Here is a 24000-nt window from a genome sequence, read left to right on the forward strand (position 1 = left end):
TCCATCTTTATCTCCATCTCCGTGTGTTTTCTCTGTCTTGCTCCCTCTCTCTCTCACTCTCATTCTATCTCTCTCTCGCCCTCTCTGTTCCCCTTCTCTCTCTCTCTCTCTCTGTTCCCCTTCTCTCTCTCTCTCTCTCTCTGTTCCCCTTCTCTCTCTCTCTGTTCCCCTTCTCTCTCTCTCTCTCTCTCTCTCTCTCTCTCTGCCTGTTTGGGCTCTAGCGTGGCCACATCCTCCTTCATCTCCATCTCCCTGTCTTTTTCTCTCTCTCCCTCTCTGTCTCCCTCTTTCTCCCTCTCTGTTCCCCTTCTCTCTCTCTCTCTCTCTCTCTCTCTCCCTCTCTGTTCCCCTTCTCTCTCTCTCTCTGTTCCCCTTCTCTCTCTCTCTCTCTCTCTCTCCCTCTCTCTCCCTCTCTGTTCCCCTTCTCTCTCTCTCTCTCTCTCTCTCTCTCTCTGCCTGGTTAGGCTCTAGCCTGGCGACATCCTCCTTCATTGTGAGTGGTAATGCCACTGAGCAGCGTGGAGCCGTGATTGGATTAGCGATGCCTGAGTGGGAGTCTCAGTCCGGGGCGAGCCTCTGCTTCTAGACACCCAACCTGACCAAACAGATCCAATCATCGGACAGTAGAACCTAACAGAACCTGTGCTTCTAGACACCCAACCTGACCACACACACATCAGGATAAAGTGTATTACCCTACATGGCATGGCAATAAGTACAGCACAGTTCGTACACAGAAGCAATTGAGTTTACTTTACATAAATGACTTTTTTAAAAAGTGCTTAAGATTAAAAAACAATAAGGTGAAAAAAAGAAAATAGTTGTTCATAAAGTACTAATTAAAAGAACAAATATATAAATAATTCAGAGACAGTACACAGTACATAATTAAAAGTTGAGTTACATAAAATAAAGTACTTGTTGAAGAACAGCTTAGTAGGTATGCAGTGTGCTCTTAAGGTTACTACTGTAAGGATAAGCAGAGTAATGAAGCAGAAAACGATGTCAATGATTACAGGTAAGTAGGCTGGTGCAGAAGATATATACAAGCAGGGTAGAATGTGTGCAGTTCGGTGGGAACGGGCAGCTGTAAGCAGAGGGATCGTGCAGGTCGGTTGGGTGGAAAGACTGCAGCAGCATCCCACAGTGGAGATAATCTAGAATCGGTAGAGTTGGAGGGGAAGAAAAGAGACAAAGTGAGGGGACAGAGCTGTCCTGCAATAAGAGGTTATGGTGATGAGGAACAGTGTTATCACAGCCATCAGGAACTGCAGGTAAAAGTCCTACTTTATGGGAGAGAACAGAGACAGGGTAGTACACAGAATATCAGTCATACACAAAAAAACAAACACATACCCCATCGGATCTGATGGAACCAAGTGTCTCATAGGGGAACCCTGCAGAACCTGTGCCTCCACAGAGTCCCATGATCTTTAAAGAACATTTGTTACTACAGACCATTCTTAACCGACCTAAAGTGCTTGAGAGCACACCTGACCTGACATTCCTTACCGTTCTACGGGGGAACCCTCACAGAACCTGTTTCCACACAACCTTCCTTGCGCTCATCAGGAACCCCCTTTATGAGACCCCTTCATTCATGAGTCGTGCTTCCATAGACCCTAACTCACCTGACAGGGGAACCCTCACAGAACATGTCCTTTCATGCACTCGACCTGACCAGGTCAGGACTTCCTGCTGGAGAAGCCTGTCTGATGTGTACTTCACAGGCCCCATCCTGTAGGATGTGTACTTCACAGACCCCTTCCTGTATGATGTGTTCTTCACAGACCCCATCCTGTAGGATGTGTACTTCACAGACCCCTTCCTGTATGATGTGTTCTTCACAGACCCCATCCTGTAGGATGTGTACTTCACAGACCCCACCCTGTATGATGTGTACTTCACAGGCCCCATCCTGCCTGACAGGTCTGAGTTGAGCGCAGGGCTTGGTGACACTGCAGCTGTGAAGGTCACACAGGAGTCTGTAGGGGAGATACAAACACCACCACTGCTCCAGGCTGACGTGTGTGTGTGTGTGTGTGTGTGTGTGTGTGTGTGTGTGTGTGTGTGTGTGTGTGTGTGTGTGTGTGTGTGTGTGTGTGTGTGTGTGTTTGTGTGCATGTGCATGTGCGTGTGAGACACTTGCAAGTGCTTCTCTATTATCCTTTTTTGGAGTGGAATTTTACTGGTGTTTTTGCAGTTGTTGTGATGTTTGTGCTGTTGGTGTAGATAGTCTGTGGGGGGGGGGAGAGAGTGAGAGTGAGTGAGTGAGTGAGTGAGTGAGTGAGAGAGAGAGAGAGAGAGAGTGTGAGAGAGCGAGAGAGAGACTGAGATAGAGTGAGTGAGTGAGTGATAAAGAGAGTGAGCTAGAGAGAGAGAGAGAGAGAGACTGAGAGAGTGAGAGAGAGAGAGAGAGAGAGAGAGAGAGTGTGAGTGAGAGAGCGAGAGAAAGACTGAGATAGAGTGAGTGAGTGAGTGAGTGAGAAAGAGAGTGAGCTAGAGAGAGAGAGAGATACTGAGATTTTTTTTTTTTTTTTTTTTGATTTTGAACAAACTTTTATTATACAACAGTTAAAGGTCCCACAAACAAACAGTTCCCTTCACCCCCCCCCCCCCCCCCCCACACAAAAAAGGAAAGAAAAAAAACAGGCACAAAAACAAAACACAAGTCAGTTGTTCAAAAAAGGAGCGAAGACCAGTTCGTCCTCTTTCACCGCGCAAAGCGCACCATTACCACACCATATATCTTTAAAGACATCAATTGCACTCATGACATTATAGAAATGAAAATCAATACCAATTCTCGATTTAACTAAATTCTTGAAAACTGCTTTTACATCATCCCCTGTACTGTACCGTACCTTGTTTCTGCGGCTAAGGTAGATTGCTAGTTTGGCCTGACCAACAATAAAATTAAGAAGTTGACACTTTGACCTCTGCCTCTGATTGTACGAGAACCCAATTATAAAACCTTGCTTCGTGAACATTGTTCCCATTGAAAAAAATAGTAGGCTTAGCATACAGAATAAAGGGGAAAGCCTATTACAGTCCATGAAACAGTGATAGATAGTCTCTCTCCCAACACAGAATGGACACTTGTCACTAATTTCAGGGTTTATCTTAGCTATAACGGCATTTAACCGCAATAGCCCCATGTAATATCCTCCACTGAAGATCCCCAGTTCTTTTCGTCAATGGCTGCTTGTACAAGACTCTCCACACAGGTTTGGTGTTGTCGTTAATGCCTAGCCTGTCTCTCCAAACAGTATCTGTCCTGCCTTCCAACGTTCTCCTATTTGCCAGCTTCACTAAATTCCTGTACAAAACTTTCCCCGTAACTGTAAATAAACAAATGCGTTCATGTTCTCCAAAAAACCAGCAGGGGGCTAGCATGGCCACACTCCTGCACCGCAGGTAAAAGAAGAATGTTTGGGAAAATATCTTCCCCATCACAGATTATATTTCCCTTGCTGTATCCTTCTAGAAGACTTTTCTCCTGAAGATTTAACACCCCATTTAGTTTTCCAAGGAACCTCTCCACATACCTCACAGACTTAATCCCTAAGCAGGAAGCTACTGCCTGGGCATTTTGCAACTTGCAGCCTGCCCTGCCAACCAAATGTCGCAATTTCAACACCATTTTTTCACATAACAGTTTTTTTATCCCAGGAAAGTCCTCACCAGCCACATCAAACCGTGATCCCAACACAATTGGCTCCTCCAGCAACCAGTGAACGGATGATAACCCTCCAACCCACTGATGATAAAAAAGTCCCCAAAACCCTAAAATACTTCTGTAAAAAAGAGGTAATCCTTCAATGACGAGCTGCTTAGCGTCCATCTGGAAGAGACTGACATCCAGGCCCAATTTACTGACTCCATGCAAAATACAATGGGCCAGTGGTCTCCAAGTCAGTGTTTTGGGTGCAGTCAGCAGTCGCTGAATGAACTGTAATCGGTAAGCGTCTCTCCTGCTGACCAGATTCATGAGCCCTTGTCCTCCATCCTCTCTTGACAAGAAGAGAACCGCCTGAGGGACCCAGTGCATTTTGTCCCAAAAGAAGTCCACCACTTCCTTCTGAATGCTATCCAGTAGCAGAGCAGGAGGTTCCATGCACGCAAACTTGTGCCATAATGAAGAAGCCACTAAATTATTAGTGATAAGTATGCGCCCTCTGTACGAAAGTTGAGGGAGCAACCATTTCCATTTCCCCAAGCGGCCTTTAACCCTATCAAAAACCCCTTCCCAGTTCTTGGAGACAAAAGAATCATCTCCCAAAAAAACACCCAGATATTTTAGCCCTTCCTTTTTCCAGAGCAACCCACCCGGCAAACCAGAGCACCTTCCTCCCCACTCCCCTACCCAAAGGGCTTCACTTTTTCCCCAATTCACTCTAGCAGAAGACAAACATTGAAAAGCCTTTACAGTGTTTTCTAATGTAACCACATCATCTTTGTCATTAACAAAAACCATGACATCATCTGCATAAGCAGACAAAAAAAAACCTATCAAGACAACAGGGCACAGAAAAACCTCTCAAATCAGTGCGCAGTTTATGCAACAGAGGTTCTATAGCAATGGCATATAGCATCCCTGACATGGGACACCCCTGCCTTACTCCCCTCTTGACTTTAAAAGGGGCACTCAGGCCACCGTTCACTTTTAACACACTTTCAATATTACAGTACATTGTTTTAACCATTGCTATGAACCCAGAACTAAACCCAAAAGAAGCTAGCGTGGACCACAAGTACTGATGTTCCACACGGTCAAAAGCCTTCTGTTGGTCTAATGAAATAAGCCCCAGATTGCAGCCAGAGTTCCTTGAAACTGTCAGCAAGTCTCTAACTAATGCAATATTATCAAAAATAGAACGGTCAGGTATGCAATAGGATTGATCCGGGTGGATTACTTGACCAATCACTCTTTTCAGTCTCATGGCCAAGGACTTGGATAATAACTTTTTATCAGAGCATAACAAGGAAACTGGGCGCCAGTTGCCTATATTCTGAAGATCGCCCTTCTTGGCAACAGAGTGATCACAGCGCGGCGGCAACTAAGAGGCAGGCAGCCTTTTTCTAGACTCCCCCGGAGCACCTCTAGGAGATCTTGTCCAATACTGGGCCAAAAAGTCTTATAGAACTCAATCTGCAGTCCATCAATTCCTGGGGCCCTATCATTCTCCATACTCATAAGGGCCTGTTCAAGTTCTTGGAGCGTTAACACTTTTTCCAACTCAGCATGTGACTCCTCTGTCACCTTGGGCAGACCACTGAGGAATGCACCGGTTGGCATATCACTGGATGGCGTATCACTGTGCACCAACTCACTTTCATACAGCTTAGAATAAAAAATCATTGCATAGTTGCGTAACTCAGCAGGCTCAGTTGAACTCCTGGCCTTCTTCAGACCGCAAAGTGTGCATCATCCTGCTCTGACCATTTTTTCTCTCCAACCCAAAGAAAAACTTGGAGGGAGCGTCCATAAGGCTGGCGCTCTGAAAACGTGAGCGCACGAGAGCCCCCTGTGCCCTGACCCCCAGCAGTTCACTTAATCTACCCTTTTTCTCCTTTAGAAGTTTAACTTGTTCTTCAGCCCCTGTTGGTGTGACTAACTCTTGCAGGTTCATAATATCTTCTTCCAAGCCCTTCAGTGAACGAATTATCTCATGGTAACACTGAAGGTGTACTGCTGACAAAAAAGCTTAATTTGGACTTTCCCATAGTCCCACCATTGCTGTAATGAGGTAAAGGAAACTTTTTGCTGCCTAAAAGTCTCCCAAAAGAAGATAAAAGTATCTCTAAAGTGCTTATCCCCTAAAAGTGATGTGTTGAAGCACCAATAAGCACTCTTGGGCTTGAACGCTTTCACTGATGCCTTGCAAATAACTGCACAGTGATCAGAAAAGCCGGTTGGCAGGATGTGGCATTCTTTAAAGAGGTTGAGGTGATGCTTATACACATATATTCTATCTAATCGTGCTAAGGAAATATAAACTATCCCTGCTTTGAGCCCATGTATATTGTCTAATCCCATGATGCATGGTCCTCCATAAGTCACACAGCTCATAGGTATTCATTAGCTTTATTACAGCTTTTCTGGGAGGGAGCATGAGGCTCTAAATGATTTCTATCCAACTTATCCTCTGCGGTGCAGTTGAAATCACCACCCATGAAAAAAAGAGCTTCTGGATCCAAGTCACTAAGCACTTCACTGATTTTATCAAAAAACAAAATTCTCTCTGCACCATTTGTCGGTGCATATACATTAAGAAAAATCATGGTTGTGTTTTTCAAAAACTGCCTTTACCATCATGAGGTCTTCCCTCCACTATCTCCTCTACTTCACAAGAAAGAGGGAGAAAACCTTTAGAAAAAAGTATTGCCACGCCCCCACTCAGGGAGGTCTTGTGACTGAAAAAAATCCGCCCTTCCAGTCTTTCCTCCATTCAACCTCACATTAACGTCCGCAATGCGTTTCCTGCACAAACATAACAGTTATTTGTTTTAAGGCGATAAAATCAAACAGAGTTAATCTTTTCTGTCCGTCCCTGGCACCGTTTAAATTCAGCGTGGCAACACTAAGGGTGCTCGTTTGACTGCTCATTATGTGTCCGAGGGTGGCTCCTCAAGCCGAACCTTTTTCCTCAGTGTAGTTAAAACTTTCGGAGGCGTGCAACCTCCCTCTCAGTAAAAGGCGCCTTCTCTAATGAAGCAGGCAGCATCGTTTATAAATTGAGGCCGATCTGGGAAATAAAACTCAACTTCAACGTTCCGATTACCTTTGGTGTCACGCAGAAAGCGACTGATGTCCTCCGCTTTATACCTCACTGCTAGTTTTTCACCAGATGCGTTCAACTCTCCCTGTGAGCAATCTGACCAGTTAGACCCCCCAGACTCATTGTCACTATCATCACTATTTGCCTCTCCTGCCTTCTTCACCTTACTCCCCTTGCCATCCACCAGTTCGATCTTTCTTTTAATCGGTACTTTGAACCCTGTGTCCATAGCACTATCTTGGACAGTCCCCGGAGATGTTTTTGAGCCCGCAGCTCCATCATCCTCCTTCCTCTCCAGCCCACTTTCCGTTTAACAGGCCTACTCTCTGTTTTTTTCGAACTGCTAAAAGCAGCAAGTTCTTTAGTGATCAAGTCATTCACTGTCACTGTCGCCGACACAGTCACGTCAGGCTCAGGAGTGTCACCGCTCACATCCACAGGATGTTTCTACCGTGAGCTTGACCAATTCAGTTTCAGCCTGAGCACAGCCTTGTTCAACTATGCTTTCCCCAACCCCTGGTTCCGATGAGTTAAAATCAGATGATGGGGGGCCAGTTGTAGTGGGACCAGCCGCGCTTGCCTCAGTCAAACCATCAGTTTGCTGATCCGCGCTGTCACTCTTTCTGGGACAGTCACGAATTACGATGACCGATACCGCCACACTTAAAGCACTTCAAGGCGGAATCCGACGTGACCAAAACACCACGTAATCAAACCCCTCCACCTTAAATTTCAACACCAGATTTAGTTCCTCTTTGACCACCACTCAGCACCATGTATACCTGCCTTCTAAAGGAAACTAAATGTTTTAAAAGCGGCGATTTACAGCCAAGCGGAATCTTCCTAATGGAAGAGACCAGCCTTCCATGCCGCTGCAACTCCCTTTCAATGAGAACGTCTTTAATAAATGGTGGGACGTTAGAAATTATAACTTTCTTTGAGGGGGTACTAAGTGGAAGTACAGGTGTAAGGGTGCTACGGATCACTACACCCTGTTCAACCACCTCTCTCGTTTTCTCAACTGTACTAAGAAAAAGAACAGTCGCGTTGTTCATACGCGATGCCGACTTAATATGCTCATGGCCAACAACCACTGCCAACCGCCAAACTGCATTCTTCCACAGATGCATCACATTGAATTTTAACACCATGACTCCTTGTCAATTTAGTGAAATCCATTGCCCCGCAGCAGTCACGCTTCCAGCGAAGGCTGGTGGCCGACTCCACGGGAAAACACCTGCAAATTCTAAAGCAAACTAAACCGATCTACAGCGCCTGTAGAGCTAATATACAAAAAAACTATCCAAAAACACATAAAAGGGACACACAAAAGAGAGAAGTTTGAGAAACGGCCAAAAGACGGCTTCACTCACACTCACTCACGTTCGTCGCTCTCACAATCACCGCGCGCACTCACTTCCGCATCCACTCAAAGAGAGAGAGAGAGAGAGTGTGAGTGAGAGAGCGAGAGAAAGACTGAGATAGAGTGAGTGAGTGAGTGAGTGAGAAAGAGAGTGAGCTAGAGAGAGAGAGAGATACTGAGAGAGAAAGAGAGAGAGAGAGAGAGAGAGAGAGAGTTGTTGCTGACCCCTGTCTCTATCGTGTTGGTCTGCAGAGCAGGTGCACCTTTCAGTTTAAATGCTGACTGGAGTCAATCACCTCTCAGGGGGAAAACACTGCCCAGAGTGTTCTAAACAAGTGCACACACTCTCTCACACACACACACACACACACACACACACACACACACGCACACACACACTCTCACACACACACACACACACACACACACACACACACACTCTCTCACACACACAATGACCCACCCGCGCACACATACACACACACACGCACACACGCACACACGCTCTCTCTCACACACACACACACGCTCTCTCACACACACACACACACACGCACTCACTCTCTCACACACACAATGACACACACGCGCATACTCATACTCATACACACACGCACCCGCAAACACACAAACACACACACACACACACACACACACACACACGCACATGCACACATGCACACACACACACACAAACACATTATTACAGCGCAAAGCACAACACACCTGAAGGTCAATACAGCAGCAATGCCATTATTTAATCTATGCAAATTTAAATGTTCTTATCTAACTCCCATTATTACCCAATATCATTACAATTGTAGATTGTCGAGGTTGCAGTTTATTGTTTATTGTGCTAGAGACAGTGTTATAGTAATAGTCCAGTTTCTGATTATTACCCAGCGCCATCAGGAACATTTGAGATAGTAGTCGAGGTTGCATGTTATTGTTCTAGACTGCGTTATTATTAGTGCACTTGTTCTAGACTGCGTTATTATTAGTGCACTTGTTCTAGACTGGGTTATTATTAGTGCACTTGTTCTAGACTGGGTTATTATTAGTGCACTTGTTCTAGACTGGGTTATTATTAGTGCACTTGTTCTAGACTGGGTTATTATTAGTGCACTTGTTCTAGACTGGGTTATTATTAGTGCACTTGTTCTAGAGTGTGTTATTATTAGTGCACTTGTTCTAGACTGTGTTATTATTAGTGCACTTGTTCTAGACTGGGTTATTATTAGTTATAATCCATACTGTATTACTAGTGCATTACACCAGTTTCTTATTATCATCTGACTTCATCATTAGAATTTTAGAGTGGCAGTTATCTAGGTTTATGTTCTAAAGTGTTATTATTAGTGCACTATTGCAGGATGATGTGGTGTAGGTTGTGGTGGTTGTGGTGTAGGTTGTGATGCAGGTTGTTGTGGCTGTGGTGGTTGTGGTGCAGGTTGTGGTGGCTGTGGTGCAGGTTGTGGTGCATGTTGTGGTGCAGGTTGTGGTGCAGGTTGTGGTGCAGGTTGTGGTGGCTGTGGTGCAGGTTGTGGTGCAGGTTGTGGTGGCTGTGGTGCAGGTTGTGGTGCATGTTGTGTTGCTAGGAGGTGCAGGTTGTGGATGTTGTGGTGCAGGTTGTGGTGCAGGTTGTTGTTGTTGCTAGGAGGTGCAGGTTGTGGTGCAGGTTGCTGCTGCTATGGTGCAGGTTGTTGTTGTTGCTAGGAGGTGAAGGTGCATTGCAGGTCAGTGAGAGCGATTGAGTGTTCCTCCATGCTGCTTAGGTTCCTCAGAATGCCACGCCATTCCGCCCTCACACACCCGCCTGGTTTCCATAGAGACCTCACTGGGCTGGCGCAGACAGACACCCCGCCTTAATCCCGTGGCTGTGTAATTCAGTTTAGTCAGCCGCAGAGGTGCAAATGTGCTTCACGTCCCTCAGCTTCCAGGGTGTGTGTGTGTGTATGCATGCTTAAGTGTGTGTGTGTGTGTGTGTGTGTGTGTGTATTCTCATGTGTGTATATGGGTGCTTTCTTCTGTGTGCGTGTGTGTGTGTGCATATGCGTGTGTGTGTTTGTGTGTGTGTGTATGAGCAACAGTGTGTGTGTGTGTATGAGCAACAATGTGTGTGTGTGTGTGTGTGTGTGTGTGTGTGTTCTGGGTTTTGTGTGTTGGTGATTAAGGGATTGCTTATTAATCATTTGATTTACTGTTTCCCTATTTTCCCTGCCCTGTCGGTGAATTCCAGTGATTTGCACTAGTGGCTTTTAAATTACCCCCCCCCCCCCCTTTTTTGCCCCTCCACCTTTTAACCTACTTTACTTTTGTGTTCCATCCCTCACCACCCCCCACACCCTCCCCTTAAAGAAAGCCCCTCCATCCCTCCCCCTTGCCCCCCACCCCCTACGGCCTACAATCTTAATTAAGGCCCAGGATTAAAACCCACCTGAAATTACATTTTGTTCCTTGGCAGGAAGATTAGTGTCCGGGGCCCGGCAGAACCCTGGGGGAGCGGGAAAGCAAAACAGCTCTCCCCTTTTCTGTGTGTGGTGTATTTGTCTCCTATGACCCATGTACCCCTAGTGTGACAACAACAATAAACGGAACTATGGCTCAAACCAGGTCACTACCGCGGTGGCTATTACTGTTCCTATAGTGTTCTTGGTGATATTACACAACTCCCACCCTTTGCCATTGTTTGGCTTTTATGCTACTACTTTTACTGCACCTACAACCATTCATGCTGCTTCTGTTACTACCTGTTTGCCCAACTATTATGACTATGACTACTACTGCTGTGGCTATGACTGCTACTACTACTACTACTACTACTACTGCTGCTACTGCTGCTACTGCTATGACTATGACTGCTACTACTACTACTACTGCTACTACTGCTGCTACTGCTATGACTATGACTGCTACTACTACTACTACTACTACTACTACTACTACTACTACTACTACTGCTATGACTACTGCTACTGCTACTACTGCTATGACTACTGCTACTGCTACTGCTACTACTGCTATGGCTATGACTGCTACTACTACTACTACTACTACTACTACTACTGCTATGACTACTGCTACTGCTACTACTGCTATGGCTATGACTGCTACTACTACTACTACTACTACTACTACTGCTATGGCTATGACTACAGCTATGACTACTGCTATGACTATGACTACTACTACTACTACTGCTGCTGCTATTACTACTACTGCTACTACTGCTATGACTGATCTTTCTTTAAGAGAGAAAGAGAGAGATGGGCAGAGAATCACTCACTCTTTTCTCCCTCTCTCTGCTCTCATGCATTATGTGTTTTAAGGCTGCAGTAATGTAAAGGTGGTTCAATAAACGAGTGTTAACCCCCCCTCTTTTTCCTCTCTCTCTCTGTCTCTATCTCTCCTCTCTCTCTCTTTCTTCCTCTCTCTCTCCTCCTCTCTCGCTCTCTCTCTCTCCTCTTCTCTCCCTCTCTCTCTCTCTGTCTCTCTCTCTCCTCCTCTCTCTCCTCCTCTCTCTCTCTCTCTCTCTCTCTGTCTCTCTCTCTCCTCTTCTCTCCCTCTCTCTCTCTTTTTCTCTCTATCTATCTCTCTCTCTCCTCCTCTCTCCTCCTCTCTGTCTCTCCCTCTCTCTCCTCCTCTCTCTCTCTGTCTCTCCCTCTCTCTCTGTCTCTCCCTCTCTCTCCTCCTCTCTCTCTCTCTCTCCTCTCTTTCTCTCTCTCTCCTCCAAGTGTGCCAGATCCTCTCCAAAGGAGTGGTGGCAGTTCTGGGCCCCTCTGCCAGCCCAGCTTCCAACTCCATCATCAGCAATATCTGTGGAGAAAAAGAGGTGAGAACTGGACAGGCCTCCCTGTGGACCGTCCCCCTGCCAACCGCCTCAGCACCACTTTGGCTAGCAGGCTAGCCGGCTGCGTGCCCATAACGCCAGACTAGCAGTTAGCCTGATCGCTAATGTTCAACTTGCTTTTAGCACATGGCTGAAAGCCCTAGTGGGAGAGCACTGTGATGCAGCAGGGATGTAATTTCAGCAAACACACTGTTACTGCTTTGCTCCAGGCAGAAGAAAAAGGACAACAGTTTGATATGAGAGAGGCAAATATTATGACTTTCATTTCCGAGGGTCACTAACTCTCAAGTAGAAATGGCTTTTAAATCGTATAACTGGATTGTGAGGCTTTGATCAATTTTCATTCTAACTGAAATTGATTTACCCATGCTAGGTATTCACAAGGGAGAATTCTTTGAAAAAGCTCAGAGGTTTAAAATGTGTTGAATTATAGATGGAGTTTTCCCATCTAGTGTTGAATGTTTCATAAAACTAATGTCCGATAGGAAGGAATGATGTTGTAGTATTAATAAGACCTTCTTTATGCATGAGAATATCAAAAAATACCAAGTTCACACAGCTTTCTCTATAGTGTGCTTTACGCACCAAATGACCTTCTACATAGCTTTATTAATATTGTTCAGTATATACTAAATTACCTTCTACATAGCTTTCTTAATATTGTTCAGTATATGCTAAATGACCTTAGCCTCAGTGATGGTTGCATGTGTTTCTGCTACACTGAGTTTCATCAGTCCAGAGATCATCTTGCCCGTGGGAATGTAGTGAAGGAAATTAATAATGTATCCTCAAGCAGCTTCGCCAGCAGCAGTTGGATGACTGAGTATCTCTGTTGATGGCTATATAATTCATAATCAATCACAAGCCGCTCTTAAAGTGCCTTGTTGTGCATACATATTCATAATCTGAAGTTATAAATAACCACTTGGGCCACATATCATGCCTTGTATAAAACAATTTTAAAGCTCTCGTTCAATGATAGCGCATCCACATGAATATTTATCAGGCCTTTGCGAATGTTTATCTCGACTGGAGAGAGAAGAGTTTCATTAAGAGTTTTTCAGAGGCATCAGTCTCCACATAGCAGGCCACTCCGGCACAGACGTGGCCCTGATGTGGCCCTGATGTGGCACAGATGTGGCCCTGATGTGGCCCTGATGTGGCACAGATGTGGCCCTGATGTGGCCCTGATGTGGTCCACCCTGGGCTCGATCTGAGCCTGATTCCAATCCCACCCCATCCAGAATTAGCAGCTCTCTAAATGAGCTTGCAGAGCAAGATTTGCATTTTAAGTGTGAAGATCACTCTTGATGAAGGAGCCAGGTCATCTTAAACCGCAGACAGACTCTAAAAGGAGGTAGCGGAGGTGTGTGTTCCGTCTGGTTCTAAGCCTTAGAGGGGTGTCTGGATGGTCTCTGTCTTTGGGAAAAGGTCACGGGATCTCCTCATTAGCCTGAAGGTCAGGGAGGTGTGGGCATACGGACAGCCAAGATCGGTAGAAGCCATGGGGGAGGAGGCCGAGGAGACTTGCATTAGTGCTGACTGGGAAAGTTATTTTACCTACTTTTATCTTACAATCTTTTTTATTATCATTTTCATTTTCATTGTTTGCATCCATGCTTTTTAAGTGTAGTGTTGTGGTGCCCGAAAGGCAGGTGTGCTATGGCTAGGGTTAGCTCTAGGTTTTAAATTCATTTAATTTAATTTAAAATAAGAGTTATGGTGAATGACCAAGTAAAGAGTATCAATATGTTGATTAACATATAATATTATTATTAGCACGTGTATTACACTGTAGTAAATAGTGTCATAACAATGTAACAATAGGGTCTCTATCTGAGCTGGTAGCCGGGGCATTCTCCACGACCATACAGAGGAACCTGCTGGAAGACATTATGATTCCATTCAGCTCCTGGAGATACGAGTGATCACATCTGCTGTGTTGGATGATAATGATAATGATTATGTAACTAATTACACGAGTGGGTGCCATTGTCTCGTATATCCAGAAGACCACTTAGCCATCCACTTCAAAAAACTACAAATGGAAAATGCAAACTTAAGAACTTTCATGAGAAGTTGATGAGATTGTGTGTGTTTTAGTGTTTGTGTGTGTATGAGTGTGTGTGTGTGTATGGGGGGGGGGGGGGGGGGGGGGGGGTGTATCCATAAAGGACTATGTCATTTTTTATCATGCAGCGGTTCCTTCTGAGTTCAGTGATTGCATCTCTGTGTGTCATTTTTCTGAGGGCACACATGCCACTGGGCCTCTCCTCTTGCTAGTCCAGTAACCACGACAACAGGGGCACACTGCTGATAGTAGACGATTACCTATCATCAATTCATCATCATCTCGCTCTGGGCATGTTTAGATGGCCGTAGGACAGATAAGACCCGGTGTCATGCAATATGCCATCTCACTAATGACGATGTATGTGCCACTATTGCCCATTTCCTGTCGCTAAGGCCATTCTCCTGTGGCTAATAATAATAATAATTAAGACCTTTGTCAGGTTTTTAATGGCACACACGACACACTGGAACACACACGTGCATATATGGAGGCGACACAGGACACACACACGCAGGTAAGCATGAGGTCGCGGTGAATTTATGTTCTGCTTTTTCCCATCCTGGACTGTCCTTCCTCCACGACCCCCCAGGAGCAGTGGGCGGCTTGTAGCGCCCGGGGACCAAGTGAAGTGAACTGTCCATCTTTGGTCAGGGATGGACATGTGTTCTGTTATTTTGCATGTTTTTTCAGTTGGGGTCCTTAGTGGAGGAAACCCCTTGTGAACACGGGGAGAACATGCAAACTCCACACAGAAAGGCCCGGGAGATAGCCCACTTGAGCACTGTGCACTCTGGGGAGGACCTGCCCCCCAGAGCCAACAGCGCCCCATGTGGGAATTGAACCCATGACCTTCTTGCTGTGAGGCGGCAGTGCAAGCAGTGCAAGCAACTGAGCCACCGTGCCAGAAGGCCATTCTCCTGTAGCTAAGGCCATTCTCTTGTCGCTAAGGCCATTCTCCTGTGTAAGACTGGGCCAGTGTCCATCCCCAGATTGAACTGTATAATCTTCCAGTCATAGCACGGCTCAATTATGCTCTTGGTATTGAGGTTTCACTTCTCTTTCTAATAAGTTGTATCCGGTGTAATCCTCTGGGTTTGAAGAAAGGCTGCAAAAAAAGATTTATATGCCATGTAACGTGAAGCCCACTGATGTTACATTTATAATCTGACTTGATTAACCGCTGCGGTCATCATACGGTCATACAACTGAATCTCAAGTCCTAGTATGTATCCACACCAACTCACACACACACACACACACACACACACACAGTGAGAGAGAGAGAGACGCTTTTGTTCTTTTGTGAGGATTGAGAGCCCACCAGTAATGAATGCAAACATGGGGACATACAACATACTGTAGGTGCTGACGCAGGCCATCCAGATGGCTGAATCAAGTCTTTTTAGTCATTTCAGTCAGTCCGTCTCCGTCTCTTTGTCTCCCTCTCCTCGACCGCCCCCTGCGCCAGTCTAGTTCATTATTCTGACTTAACTAGCCCTGCACGGCTCCATTGGTGCTGTTCATTTGTGTGTATTAGGAACAATTTATTTGTCGACATGAATGGCCCACGAGATCCCAGGTGGTCTAATTAGGAGCTGTGACACATGACACCACCGTAGGCTCGACTGAGATGTTGCTAAGAAACGTGGCGGAGATAAATTGTTATCTTAATTGTGTTTGTCAGAACATTGTCCAGTTTGTTGCCATGTGTCAACATGACGTCAGCCAAGGTAAACAAGTAATCAAGGAGCATTATGATACGTTAAAATGCTGTCGGTGGAAGTAAATACCATTTCAGATTTCAAATGTCATTTGATGGTTCCTATCAGTGGACTAGACGTCCGTGACTGGACCTTGCGTGGCCTCATCTTTAAGCTTTTATGTCTGTGAGGGCCTTATTTTCCACTGTAAGTAAAAGCTCTGGTTCACCTCAAACAAAGAATATGGCCTCCTCTATTGACCGCCATCCAGACAGAATCAGGAGTCCTGCCCGCTTCCACTGCGCTAGATTGAATTGCTGCCATCTCACGGGGGCGCCATGGCCATTTGTTCAAAGAGAGTAACAATATTTTAACCTGGTGTATGTATTAAAGAGGACGGGAGATTGTTTTTCTTTTAAAATAATTGATGAGCTACTTTGAGAGGTGACTCAGGCGAAAAGCCACATTTGTTCAAAAATTGATCAGCCCTGCTCTCTTCTCTGGCTCGTACCTTTCGAGAGTCGCTGCAAAGCAATTTCAGCTCCAGTCGATGCCTAATTCAGAAAAGGCTTTCATTTGGGCTAGCCATCTATCTTGCAGAGTGGAATGTGACATTGTGTTGTGTGTTTGACATCTTGCATATGCATTCCACACAAACATACAGTTTGTGTGTGTGTGCGTATGTGTGTGTGTGCATGTGTGTGTGTGTGTGTTTCTAGTGTATACTGATCGGACTGGACTGATCCATGTGGGGCTGAGTTTAGGAAGGTTTGCTGAAGCTATATCCTATTGAATGTGAATCATTTCCAATGAATATTAATTCAGTGTGTGCAATCATGTGTGTGTGTGGGAGGGGGATGTTGTGTATTTGTGTATATGTGTGTTTGTAAGTGTGTGTGTGGCGGGACTGAACAGCAGGTTCCCCTTTGAATTTGGTTGACATGAGGAACTCACAGGGAAGAACCACCTCAGGACCAAACAACAGCCAGAGTCCTGCTGAGAGAGAGAGAGAGAGAGAGAGGAAGGGGGGGGGACATGGCCTTAAACTTAAACCAAAACACAAGGACTAGGCCTAATTTCCATCTCATGTATGTATGTCTGTGTATTGAGCGTGTGTTTATTCGTGTATATGCTTTTTCTATAGCGCTGTCTTGGCCTTTGCCATGGGCATAGATTGACAGCGAGAGAGATGAGGAAGAGAGATAAGGAAGAGAGAGAGAGAGAGACAGAGAGCAGGAGAGGGAGATGAGAAAGAGAGAGAGAGAGCAGGAGAGGGAGATGAGTAAGAGAGAAGAGAGAGAGAGATGAGGAAGATAGAGAGAGAGAGAGCAGGAGAGGGAGATGAGTAAGATAGAGAGAGAGAGCAGCAGTGGGAGATGAATTAAAAAGAGAGAGAGAGAGAGAGCAGGAGAGGGAGATGAGTAAGAGAGAGAGAGAGAGCAGGCGAGGGAGATGAGTAAGAGAGAGAGAGAGAGAGAGAGCAGGAGAGGGAGATGAGTAAGAGAGAGATAGAGAGAGAGAGCAGGAGAGGGAGATGAGTAAGAGAGAGAGAGAGAGAGAGAGCAGGAGAGGGAGATGAGTAAGATAGAGAGAGAGAGAGCAGCAGTGGGAGATGAATTAAAAAGGCAGAGAGAGAGAGAGAGAGAGGTGGGAGGCCAGAGGGAGAAGATCAACTAGAAACACATAAATATTGCATGAGTCTGACAGCCACTCTGTGTACAAAAGCATTTAATCAAATCAAGGTGTGAAGATGGGTTTGGTGTTGGTGTTCGAGGTGATTTTATTACATATTCATTTCAGGGACACTCCACCTGCTGAGGTGTGAAGGACCGGTGGGGGGGTGCAGACAGTCAGCCTGTAGATTTCCCCTGGGAGGTGTGTGTGTGTGTGTGTGTGTGTGCGTGTGTTTGTGTCTGTGTGTCTGTGCGTGTGTTTGTGTGTGGGGTCTGTGTGTGTGTGTGTGTGTGTGTGCTTGTGCGTGTGTGGGTGTGGGTGTGCGTGTGTGTTGTGTGTGGTGTGTGTGTGTGTTTGTGTGTGGTGTGTGTGTGTGTGTGTGTGTGGGTTTGCGTGTGTGTGCGTGTGTTTGTGTGTGTGTGTGTGCGCGCGTGTATGTGTGTGTGTGTGCTTGTGCGTGTGTGGGTGCGTGTGTGTTTGTGTGTGGTGTGTGTGTGTTTGTGTGTGGTGTGTGTGTGTGTGTGTGCTTGTGCGTGTGTGGGTGTGCTTGTGTGTGTTTGTGCGTGTGCGTCTGTGTGTGGTGTGTGTTTGTGTGTGGTGTGTGCGTGTGTGTGTGGTGTGTGTGGTGTGTGTGTGTGTTTGTGTGTGGTGTGTGGAGTGTGGAGTGTGTGTGTGTGTGTGTCAGTGGCGGCTGGTGAATTCTTTTTGGGGGGGGGGGGGGCGCAGTTGGGCGGCGCGGTTAAAATAGCACTCCACAATAAGAAAAGAGTTTGAGTAGAATATTAAAAAAAACAAAGCTTTATTTCAAGAACACACAGTGCTCAACACTATCCAATAACAACCATCAACAAACTGTAACTTTGGGCATGAGAGGTTCAGAGCAGAATGGTTTCAGAGGTTTACAGAATAAAACAGGTGCCCACACCCTCACATGAGAGGTTTAGAGCACAAGAGATTCAGAAAGAGATATCACATTTTACATTGGGTGTTTGACAAGAGTAGGCCCCACTACTTAGAAATTTAGCCCTCCTCTCTTTCAAGTTGGCAAATCTCACTAACTTTTCCCTCACAACAGCCAGCATACAGTCAAGAAGTTTATTCTGGACTGTTTTGGATGCATCCTTAAACAGTCGCGCTCTCGAGATGCTCTTTCAGTGCACTGTCAAGTGAGGCAACGACGTCCACCAAGCCACGGGTTATCAGAGTTCTCGCTCTCATCATGACCACGCAGGGCCAACTGAAATGCACCACAGAACTTCACACAGTCTATTATTCTTGAGAGAATGTGTCTTTTTTCCTTACTTCTTCATTGTGTTTTCGAATGCCAATTCGGTACCCTTAGTCGAGCTGCTCTGCTATACTCAGTCTTCCAAAGAGGCTTAGCTTCAGGCTGTTAGTTAGATGGCTGCGGCAAGATTCGTGCTTCTTACATTTATCGTTGAAGTGCTTTAGATCCCTCATCCCCGTTGCAGTCCAGATTGTTTCAGTCCCAGGACTTTAGAACAACAGGCAGGGGAAACAAAAAAAAAGCATCACTCACTGAACAACCAGCTAACCAGCTCCGGTTAGCATACAGGCTTGAGGAGAAGCTACGGGTGTACGTCCTCCCGCGGTCGATGCTCTGCTGCTGCATTTTTAAATCCGGACGTTCGGGTCCCATGTCTTTCAGTCTCTTCTTACCGACATCTGATCGTCGATTGAAAGGTGTTTCATAAAGAGATATCACAGAGTTTTCAGTCGCCATACTCACAGAATCAAAGTCTCTGCTAGCTATGTTGCTCACGTAGATACGTGAGATTTATATGGGATGTGAGGGAATGATAAAGGTCTCTGATTCGACGAATAGTCCAGTCGCGTTGAAATAAGAAATGATGTCATTGGTTAGGGCGCAAAATTTTGCGCCCCAGGATCGAACTTTCATCCGCCAATGAGAAGCTGTCCTTGCTCAAATGTTTCAGAAAAGTATGAGAGCTCCCATTGACTTCCATTTGGCCGGCGCCCCTCCAGGGAGGAGGGGCTTATCTCAGTGATAACGAATGGCAATATATTATATTTGGTCACATTTAAGTGGTTGTTGACAGGGGCTTACGGTCTCCTTCACACATTTAACGCGTTAACTCAGTACATTTCTTATTTTAATTGTTGTGTGTGTGTGTGTGTGTGTGTGTTTGTGTGTGTGTTTGTGTGTGTGTGTGTGTGTGTGTGTGTGTGTGTGTGTGTGTGTGTGTGTGTGTGTGTGTGCAGGGGCATCTCTTACCTGTCCCTTCAGTAATGCATCATGATGACAGAGGGTAGGTCGTTGAAATAAGACCTGAAGTCTGGAACATTAAAATGGGATCTGTTGGTTGGGTCTGGCTGCACTGAAACTTTGTTTGGGCAGTTGTTAAAGCAGCAATACGGAGTTCTGTTCCAAAACTAGTAAGCTAACTGCCTAAAAGACATGCAAAAACCTTGCAAACACCACCAACAGCCCAGCTGACACTGATAGAAGCTTGCCAACACACTAACTGGTGTCTTTTGGCCCTATGGCTGGCAATGTATTGCATGTGAAAGCTTTTCTTCCATTTTTGCAAGGGGTTCCAGCCCGTTACACAGGACTACATAGGGCATATCTTGGATGGCTAGGGGGAAAGACAAAGGTGTTTCTCTGTCCTTCACATGACCATATGCTATCAAAATTAATTTGAGGATGGTACCAAAACTAGTTGCCTATAAAACCATATCTCAAAAAGTGTCAAATTGTTGCATAGTGTTACTTTAAAATGCTTTCTGTGGATTCCGTCAATAAAGAAAGGTTCTGTTGCTCGGGTCATTAAGATGGGTTCTGTTGTTCAGGTCATTCGTGGGTTCGGTTGTTTGGGTCATTAATGGGTTCAGTTGTTTGGGTCATTAGGATGGGTTCTGTTGTTAGGGTCATAAATGGGTTCTGTTGTTAGGGTCATAAATGGGTTCTGTTGTTTGGGTCATTGAGATGGGTTCTGTTGTTTGGGTCATTGAGATGGGTTCTGTTGTTTGGGTCAGTTGCACTGAGCTGCCCTTCAGCAGCATACTGCTGGTTCTCCACCGGTTTGCCAAAGCTGATTGCCCCTCCTCCCCCCAGACCAGCGGGTCTCTCTCTCCTGCTGCCCCTCAGAGTGCTGCTGTCTGGCTGCTGAAGGGGGGGGGGGGGGGGGCTGTTGGAGGGAGATTTCCTCTCCTGCCACACTTCCCTCTCAGGCTTTGATATGCTTCCCCTTCAATCAGCTGCAGCAGCTCCCGCTGTCTCTCACATTTCTCTGTGTGTGTGTGGGGGGGGAGGGGGGGGGGGGGGGGGGGGGGGGCTCTACTGAACCTGAGGGCTGAAGAGGTAGCAGCAGGCCAGGCCAGGTGAGGGAACTGGGACAAGATCAAGAGACTTACGAGTGTGTGTGTGTGTGTGTGTAAGTGTGTGTGTGTGTGTGTGTGTGTGTGTGTGTGTGTGGGAAACGGAAGAGAGATCAGAAGGGTAGATCTGCCTTTCAGCATCAGAGGAAGGCACACTCACCTGACGTCACCTATGTGTAGCTGCCTATGCAGAAAGAGACTATTTTAACAATGTTGAGAATACCATGTGTGTAATTAAAAAAAGTGTCTGTGAATGTGTGTGTGTGCGTGTGTGCGTTTGTTTGTTTGTTTGTTTTTAGTAGAGGAGGGGTATTGGTTGTGTTTGTTTGTATTAGGTGAGGGGTATTGTTTGTTTTTGTTTGTAGTAGGGGAGGGGTATTGGTTGTGTGTGTTTGTTTGTAGTAGGGGAGGGGTATTGTTTGTTTTTGTTTGTAGTAGGGGAGGGGTATTGTTTGTGTTTGTTTGTTTGTAGTAGGAGAGGAGGGGTATTGGTTGTGTGTGTTTGTTTGTAGTAGGGGAGGGATATTGGTTGTGTGTGTTTGTTTGTAGTAGGGGAGGGGTATTGGTTGTATCAGGGGGAGGGGTATTGGTTGCCTGTGGCCTTGATGGCAGTCTGTCCAGATGCCACAGTTTCTTCAGTGTTGAAACAAAACCCAGGTGCCCCTAACCCTTCTATTCATCTGCCTGCTGATCACGTGAGGGACAGAGAGAGAGCGGGACAGAGAGAGAGCGGGACAGAGAGAAGGTGGGGGCGGGGGGCAGAGAGAGAGAGAGGGAGAGAGAGGGGGAGAGAGAGGGAGAGAGAGAGAGAGAGAGATAGGGAGAAACACAGACAGCTGTTAGAAGCACCTCCTCACCTTCTCCACTGGGCCATTGATCTGCCATGCTGTGACTCTGCCAGAACCAGGAGTCATTTGTGTGTGTCTGTGTGCACATGTGTGTGTCTGTATTTGAGTGTGTGTGTGTGGTTGTGTGCATTCAAGTGTCTGTGCGTCTGTGCAGTTTTCCACCTTCTGTCACTGAATGATGGATGGAAATGTGTTGTGAGCACGAATGTGGCACTGACTGATCCTCTGGCTCAAAAGCCTCCTTCAAACTCAACCCACACGTTTGATGGCAGCATGAAAGAAATGGTAAATGGCCAGATATTATATTCACATTCACCGTCCAGTTTCTCCCACATACATACACACATACATACACACATACATACATACATACATACATACATACATACATACATACATACATACATACATACATACATACATACATACATACATACATACACCGATACATACATGCTTACATACACACATACATGAATACATATGAACACTAAATACATACATACATACATACATACATACACACATACATATATACATATATAAGCTGGAAATCAAGTCCAGTTCTTGTGTTTTAGTTTAAGTTTAAGGACCCCTTGTTCTCTTTCTCTCTCTCACGTGTGTGCACTCGTTCACCCACACATTTGTTTACAGCATGAGAGAAACAGCCCGATACTGTATTGGCATTCCATTCCCCATCCAGTTGGTTTGTCTACACAGCGCCCCCTGTGGTCATAGCTGGAAACATGTGATTATGTGTGAACTAAGCAGGAAGGAAGATGAGCGCGTGTACAGACACGGTGTCCTTTTATGTGGAAATAAAGGCTGCAGCAGGTGGATGGGGATTGGAGGTTCGTGAAAGATTTAGTAGCGGTCACCTTTCACCTTCCACCTCTCACCTTTCACCATTGTTGGTTCTTTGGATGTTGTGCCAGAGGTCAAATGTCAGCCTGTCCATTTCAGACCATTCTAGTTTTTCAAAGGGTTTGTGTCTGTGTGCTGTCAAAGGGACAAGCTATTCTGGGATCAATCATTTCTCTCTCTCACACACACTCTTTCTTACCCCCCCCCCCCCCCCTCTCTCTCTCTCTCTCTCTCTATCTCTCTCCCTCTTTCTCCATCTTTCTCCATCTTTCTCTCTCTCCCTGGATCAGTTAGACAAGGATCTGGGGCCAGTGTTGAACTGTCTGTGTAAACCTAAGTGAGACCACCAGCCTCTTTCCCATTCTCTCTATCTCTCTCTCTCTCTCTTTCTCTCTCTGTATCTCTCTCTCTCTGTATCTCTCTCTCTCTCTTTCTTTCTCTGTATCTCTCTCTCTTTCTCTCTCTCTGTGAGACCACCATTCTCTCAGCTTCTCATGGAGAGACACAGAGAGCTACTGCAACCCTCTCACTAACACACACACGCACACACACACACACACACACACACACACACGCAACCAAAGAGGAGATGGACAATAATCTACACACACTCGACCGAAGAGGGGAGGGGGTATAATCTGTGCTCTTAACCTTAAAGGCAAGACTAGGCAAGTTTATTTATAAACATACGCAGAGGCAGTTAAATGTGCTTTACATCAATAAAGGCATATGGCAAAGGAAAAATGAAGACAAAATACTTGAAAACAGTAAAAGATCTTTGTAAAAAAAAGTACAAAATGCATAAAGTAGAAGAAAAACATAGTCACAGTAGCCCCATGACCATAGAGCATAGAACCATAGAACCATAGAACCATAGAGCATAGAAGCATAGCTGCTTACTGTCCATCAATGACATCAGGGCCCAGAGAGACTATTGGGCTGGAGTCATCTTGTGAGAGAACGATATACCTGTGTATACTCTATAATCAAAGAGGTGAATGAGAATAATCTTACACACACACACACACACACACACACACACACACACACTTCACCAAAGAGGAGAAGGGAGAATAATAAACAGTTTCCCCTCCTTGCTCTCAGGCTCCTCCCCCGGTCTTCACCATCATGCGCTGACATCTGCTACTCCTCCATCAGGAGGGGCTTTCACTCCCAACCTGTTCTGCCCCATTGCCCCACATTAGCCCCATATTGCCTCACATTAGCCTGGCATGATGCCCTGAATGTGCCAAGATACCTATCCCTGTGTCCCTGGGGGCTGGCATCTGTGCCAGGTGTGTGTGTGTGTGTGTGTGTGTGTGTGTGTGTGTGTGTGTGTGTGTGTGTGTGTGTGTGTGTGTGTGTGTGTGTGTGTGTGTGTGTGTGGCATCTGTGCCAGGGTGATGTGTGTGTGGCCTCTGACAGATGAAACAAGTGCATGCAGACATCTGTGCTCTGTGCCCACCTGGCTCTAGCTTTGGT

The 24000-nt window shown here is 45.9% G+C and overlaps 1 protein-coding gene across 1 annotated transcript in view; it reads left to right on the forward strand.

The window, feature by feature from the left end:
• Nucleotides 1–24000, forward strand: part of grik4 (glutamate receptor, ionotropic, kainate 4) — a 341378-nt gene that overhangs the window by 196293 nt on the left and 121085 nt on the right. Inside the window, exon 5 of the mRNA XM_031583842.1 lies at nucleotides 11880–11977. Within this exon, the coding sequence (XP_031439702.1) occupies nucleotides 11880–11977 (98 nt within the window). The remainder of the gene's footprint in view (nucleotides 1–11879; nucleotides 11978–24000) is intronic.

Source organism: Clupea harengus, chromosome 17, assembly GCF_900700415.2.
Source record: "Clupea harengus chromosome 17, Ch_v2.0.2, whole genome shotgun sequence".
In the NCBI taxonomy this organism is placed as follows: domain Eukaryota; kingdom Metazoa; phylum Chordata; class Actinopteri; order Clupeiformes; family Clupeidae; genus Clupea; species Clupea harengus.